Here is a 6337-nt window from a genome sequence, read left to right as displayed (position 1 = left end):
ATGAGTTATGTCGAGCTCAACAAGTACGTCGACGAGCTCGCGAGCGGCTTCATCGACCTGCAGCTCAAGCACGGCGACACGATCGCGCTCTGGCTGCCCAACAACCTCGAGCACGTGCTCGCGCAGTTTGCGGCGGCCAAGGTCGGCTTGACGGTCGCGTCGATCGACCGTTCGATTGCGACCGCCGACGAGCTCGCGTATGTGCTCAAGGACTCGAAGGCGGCCGCGCTCATGTATGAGAACAAGATTGAGCGCCGCGACCACGCGTCGGTCGCGCTCAAGGTCTACGAGCAGCAGGACCGCAAGAGCCCGCTGCACACGCTCATCACGACCTCGATCGACCCGACCGACGGTGTCTTGCAGTTCCAGCACATCCTTGTCAACGCGCTTGAGCGCCACGTCGTTGCGGGCCGCCGCAGCCAGGTCGACGCATCGACGGCCGCCGTCATCCCGTACTCGAGTACGCGTTCATGGTGACGCTTCCAGCGGCTCACACGACTTGCGTAGGCAACAACGGCCAGCAGCCGACGCGTGGCACGCTCCTCACGCACGGCGATATCCTCAAGAAGGCCCAAGAGTTGGCGTCTTCGTACGTGCCTCCTTGACCGAATGCATTTGCGTTGACATGGACGCTCCCATGTAGGCTCAAGTTGACGTCGAACGACAAGGTCGCCATGTCCGAGGTTCCGGCCGGCTTCCTCGTGGCGTCGGTCGCGGCTGCCTTGAAGAACGCGCAGGTCATTGTCGCGTCGGTCGACCGCATGGAACATGCGCTCAAGGTCGAGAAGGCCAACGTCATTGGCAACACGGACGGCCACTTTACCCGTGCGTAAACTGCATGTAGATACTATGCTTGCGATCAATGAAAGCCGTCGTCTCACCATCGCGTGCGTCGACCTCGTGCAGACGACGAGCAGAGGCAGAGACGGACGTATCTCCCACTGCGAGGCGTTCTTGTGGCGAGCTCGCAGTGTCGTAGCGACGTGCTTGCTTGGCTCCAGACTGCGCAGGTGGCTGGACACGCCGCCATCGAGGCAGGGCCGCCTCGTCATGCGCACCTTCGCCTGTTCCTTTTGGAGAAGGGCGCGTCAATAATGCGAGCTACCGATGAGGGTAATCCCGGTAGCTGTGGAGAATACGACGAGCATCCTCGGGAGGGTCAAAGCACCTGTCCGGTGCTGTCGAAGCGTAGGAAAGACGGGCGCGGACGCCAGGCCATGCCCAACGATTCTGGCACCAGCGCCGATGTATCAAGTCCATGCTCGACAAGACCGACTCGTCGACCGAGAGGCAGCCAAGTTTGCACATACTTGGAGCGACCAAAGCGGTGGAACATGACGAGCCAGCGGCCAGTTCTCCGGGCGACTGGCGGCGTCGATGCACTATATTTATGTAGTCGGTGCGAGCTAAACGCAGCCTCATCACACCTCCTCCGACGCACCGCCCTCGACACCGTCGACACCAAAAAAGACATTCTTGTATCCAGGATTGCTAGATATATTGCTGCTTCATGCCAAGAGAAGGCCCGTGATCTGGGTCGTCGGGTCGCGGCAGAGGGGGCACGTTCGCTTCGTGCGCAGCCACTGGCCGACGCAGCGCTGGTGGTAGACGTGGCGGCAGGGTAGCTGGACCACGTGGCGGCCGTCGACGAGGTCGGTCGCGTGCATGTAGTCGAGGCAGATCGCACACGCCTCGTCGAGGATGGCACGTGTCGTCGGCCGGATCTCGAGCATCGGCACGTCGTAGATGCCCAAAAAGTCGGCGATCAAGGCCACGTAGCGCGCGGCGGGCAGCGCCAGCGACGGCGACGCCGCGAGGTTGACCCAGCACGCGTTGCGCAGGTGGAGCAGCTGCAGGAGGAAGTTCTGAAACAACATGGCGCGCTCGCCCATGACGCGGGCGCGCGTCGGCGTGAGGTGCTTGGACGGAAACGGCGTCGCCAGGAGCGCGTGGAGCAGCGGCGCTAGCGGCGAGGCCGGCGCGTGGGCGTGGATGACGCGGAAGGTCTCGCGCAGCTGCCAAAAGGCCGAGTAGCGCTTGCGGCACGACCAGCGCGCCTGCGTGAACGGGCACGTGATGACGACCGTGTACTGGGCGTAGACGTTGCCAGCCTTGGCGGCGACGTTGGCACGCACGTCGATGGCTTCGAGCGTCGAAGGCAGGCCGTCCGTCATCGTGCTCTGTGTGTTGGTGTTGCGTGAAGTGGTCGGTCCGATCGAGGGTGGGATGATGGGTGCGGCAAAGATACTGGGCCGAGCGTCAAGACTGCTGCTGCTGCGGAGTCGAAGCGGCGGTTGGCCAGGCCGTTGAAGCGACGCAGAAGGGACAGAACGTTTCGCGATCGGCTTTTTCAATATAGAAGTTGGCGTTGGCACCGGACGATGCGAATGATCTTGTTGGAGTCTGCGCCAGAGCTGCTTGCGATATTAGACTCGTCGACGAAAACATGATGGTGGGCGCGTCAGCAGGACCGGCAAACGGGCCGTCGTGATTGGCAGAGGCGCCGACGGTGGATGTGGATTTGGCTCTTGGTCCGAGGCCCGAATCATGTTGCTGCCTTGGGATGGCCTGGCACAAAAAATCTACTACTGCACAATGAAAATCAGATGCATCGGAAGGTCCAAGAAAAGCTTTCAAAGTAGGCGAGGATACGATTCGAACTGGCAACAATCGAGGCAGTGCGAAGGTTGGGTGAGGTGTTTTTTTCCATTTTTCAGTGGGAATTGACCCCAGGAGTACCCTGCTTGAACCGGAAGATATCTCTGTTTCGCTGCCCGAGGGCCAAGTGCTATGGAGACGTCGTGTCGTACATACAGACGGTCCACACACACCGAAAGGCTCCATGGTCGTGGTCGTGCACGCGTGAGCAATGCCCAGAATGCATCCCACGCCCACCGCGTGCAGCTTTTATGAGGACCTTTGCGGCGACCTTTGCGACGGCCACTCGTACTTTGAGGCTCGTCCACACATCCTGTCACGCCGAGGATTGCGAGGACGCTATCTATGCACGCGGCCCATCTGATGTGGTCAAGTAACTCGAAGCCATTCGATGGGCGTGAAGGATGCGGCAGAGAGTTTACACAGAGTGCACGCATACCTCTCTTTTTTCGAGCGGCGGTGATTTTCTCCTGGACCATTTTGAGTCTCGTGCGCGACCAGCTCGCGAGTTGAAGTTGGGAGCGGTTCAATAAACGCTTCAGAGCGTGCCACGTCATTCACACGGTTCACGCGGAAATTGTCACAACGATTCATTGTCGAGAAGAACGTTTTGCATTGTTTTGGTGTTCGTCGAAATCATTGCTTGCATCAGAAAAATCTAATCATCAAATCTACATGGTAGTACCTCCTACGTACAATCCGCTCAACAAACGATCGCAACTCCAACGCGAACAGAACTCGTCGTGGATGTGGAGACGTCCAACTAAATAGTATGAGGGTGCCAATGATTCCACAGCGTACAGTGCCCTACTCTAGTACTCTAGTCTTGAACGCTAGTACTTGGCAACGAATTGCAAGAGGGCACGGTGTGCGCCTGACTCCAAGGTGCGTGGCAGCGCGCCAGCGTGCTGCACACTCGCATCCGGATTTCCGGATACCATGGAGCACCTCAGTGCGCATTCCAGCGGCCAATTACCAGTACGTCGCGATACGCCTTTTAAAAGCCGCTCTTGACTCACAGCTGACTGGGTTTGCGAGTCTAGTGACGACCGATACAGAGCGTACAAAGGAGGACGATCAAGCCGATCCCGCCGCCGTAGTCGTGCCACACAGCACTTTACGTGTCCGAGTACGCGGCCAACCTATCCACAAGGATGCTATTATACTGAGTACCTACCTTGTATTAGTACCGATGGGAAGACTTGGTTCCGATTGCTTTTCTCGCTGTTCTAAATATCTACTACCTCGTATACGCGTATAATCGCATCGTGGAAGAGTTCTTCACGTAGCCAGTTTGTTTTGACACGAATGTAGTATGTGCTATTTTGTGTTTTCATGCCTTTGTAGAGAGACAACGAGTCTCCTTCTACTCCACTCGCTCGCGCACCGGGCCGTGCCTGCACGCGGCGGTGCGGGGCTCATCGAGGCGTCGCTTTGTCGGCGCCAAGCTAGAACGCAGAGCATAAAAGTCGAGAGCGAGCGACGAGAAATGTCGGTGCTGAACGAACGTCATGTTCTTGTCCAATACGCCATATGAATATTGCACAATCTCTAGAGTTAGGTTGTAGGTCCTCACCGCACGACCTATTTGTGCGTCTTTCCCCCGGCCTCGGCGTCGTTCGTCCTCGTCACGGCTCTTTCTCTTAGTGTTCTCAAGGTCTAGGTTCTTGTAGAGAGACGGGTTGCAGTTTATCCTCGTAGCTACGCTTGCCGTGTGGAGCTCGGAGCCTCCGCAACCAATTTGTTCCTACTGAGATATACATGTTCATAAAAACACTCATAGTTTAAAAAAGCCAAAGCGTTTCAGCTACAAACACCGCGCCGCGTTGGTGGCACCGATACATGGACATTGCCGACATCCTCTCCAAGTACAAACGATCGACGGCAGCTTCCAGCGATGCACCAAGCTCGTCGCTGCCGCCGATTGAAAGTGGCGTTCTGCACCCGGTCATGCCGACGCCGCCCAAAAGCCACAAGCCCCGCACACCGTCCAAGCGCGCGAGTCTCATCCAGCAGCCCCTGTACTTTTTAAAGCCCCACGAGAAGGCGCGGCCCGACCACCGCAAGTACAGCCCTTCGAGTACGACACCATAGAGTCTCACAAGACGACGCGTAGTAGCTACCGGGACATGGGTCTTTTGACGGCCGCCGATTTTGCACGGGGCGACTGCGCAGCGCCAAACATCGAGTGCTGGCCCCTCGGCGCGCGCGTTCGGAAGGAAGAGGTACGTTAAATCACTTTCTTATTTCTCAGATGGGACCATGTTTCTAGGACGTGCTTGGCAGCAACAATCGCAAGGGCATGCGACCCGAGAGAACTCCTGCGAAACCTCTGCTTCTACAACAACTCGAAGCCTTCTTGGCTGCCGAGCTGAGTATTGTGGGCGCGACCGAGCACGGCGACCGCGAGGTTGACGACGAAGGCCGCGCACAGATGCACTTGGCGCGCTTGCAAGTGTTTCGAGAGTGCTTTCTCCTCTTGATTGAAGACTTTAAGACGTACCAGCCGCTTTTGCTACGCATCAAGGCCGAGTACGAAGCTCTTTTGGACATTTACACGCTCAAGGTAGACCGACTAAGGTTCGTGTGTTTCCATTGGATATATGAAAAGATTAGGTGAGCAAAATTCCGCAGTACGAAGCCACGATCCGCACGATGGAACAAGAAGCCCAGCATGTGATTAGCGAGCGCAACCTCATCAACAAGATGAAAGGTAGACACTTTTGTGCAAACAAGAAGATGGAAACTACACGGTATCGATCTATTAGTCAAGGCCCTCAAGAAGCAACTCAAGTCGACCCAAGCCATGCTGACCGTACACACTCGCGTCCATAGTTGCGCATTTGTAACCGGATGCTAGTCGTATGCGGCCGCCAATGCGAGCCTCGAAGATGGCCGCACCAAGCTTTTAAGCGATCTGCAGGAGCAGGTCAAGCGTGTCGCTGACGTCATGGCCACCAACCAGATGCTCTTGCACTCGATGAAGCGCCAGGATGAGCGCCAAAAACAGCACGACTCGCAGGTAGTCGACCTCGCGAACATGACAATAATGTCCACATTTCTCCAGTTGAGCGAACTCCACGGCGTGCTCCAAGGAGTGACGACCAAGTACACGCGCGCGCAAGAAGAAATCCACGAGCTCCGGAGCTCGATCTTGACGCTGGAAGAGCGTGCCGGTGGCATTGACGCCAATGCCGACAAGGCGACAATCAACCACTTGACGCGCGAGCTTCAAGAGGTTCTCCACGCCAAAATGACGTTGGAAAAACAGGTATTCGACTGCAAAATGGAGTAAAACGATAGCGGTTGGTAGGTGGCGCACCCCGTCCCACCTGCCGATTCGGACGTCCTGCACCGAATTCTCGCCGGCATGTCCGCGCAGGGGCTTTCCACTGCAGATATCTTTGCCCCGGGCGCCCCCACGACCGTCGATGCCTTCGTCGCCGGTACCTGGCCAATGTGGGGCTAGGGTTGACACGAGGGGTAGGGTTGTCCACCCACCTCGTGCGCACACCATCGGTGCCGCCAGCAGCAACAACCATCACATCGTCCGTGTTTGTGACGCAAACGCACAGTGACGAGCCCGACGAGCAATCACCGACCGTGACAGACAGCGGCGAGTTCTTCATCGGGCATGGCTTTGATGCGTCCGTGCCCGAGTACCTGCAATTCGACGGTC

General features: G+C 57.3%; 3 protein-coding genes across 3 annotated transcripts; 2 read left to right on the top strand and 1 right to left on the bottom strand.

Annotated features, from left to right (window-relative positions):
* On the top strand, window positions 1-939 carry SPRG_14868 (hypothetical protein; the record flags this gene model as incomplete). Its single annotated transcript, XM_012354546.1, has 3 exons — window positions 1-460; window positions 508-589; window positions 644-939. The coding sequence occupies 3 exons, from the start codon at window positions 1-3 to the stop codon at window positions 831-833; spliced, it is 732 nt and encodes a 243-aa protein (XP_012209936.1). The 3' UTR covers window positions 834-939.
* Window positions 940-1508: 569 nt separating this feature from the next.
* On the bottom strand, window positions 1509-2174 carry SPRG_14867 (hypothetical protein; the record flags this gene model as incomplete). Its single annotated transcript, XM_012354545.1, has 1 exon — window positions 1509-2174. The coding sequence occupies one exon, from the start codon at window positions 2172-2174 to the stop codon at window positions 1509-1511; it is 666 nt and encodes a 221-aa protein (XP_012209935.1).
* Window positions 2175-4608: 2434 nt separating this feature from the next.
* On the top strand, window positions 4609-5953 carry SPRG_14866 (hypothetical protein; the record flags this gene model as incomplete). The annotated part of the gene is made up of 7 exons (XM_012354544.1): window positions 4609-4724; window positions 4775-4883; window positions 4931-5224; window positions 5275-5371; window positions 5427-5473; window positions 5519-5680; window positions 5726-5953. 7 exons carry the CDS (start codon window positions 4609-4611, stop codon window positions 5951-5953), a joined length of 1053 nt encoding a protein of 350 aa, XP_012209934.1.
* Between the last annotated feature and the right edge of the window lie 384 nt (window positions 5954-6337).

This window comes from Saprolegnia parasitica, assembly GCF_000151545.1.
Source record: "Saprolegnia parasitica CBS 223.65 unplaced genomic scaffold supercont2.167, whole genome shotgun sequence".
Lineage (NCBI taxonomy): Eukaryota > Oomycota > Saprolegniomycetes > Saprolegniales > Saprolegniaceae > Saprolegnia > Saprolegnia parasitica.
This window is presented reverse-complemented; position numbering and strand designations above follow the sequence as displayed.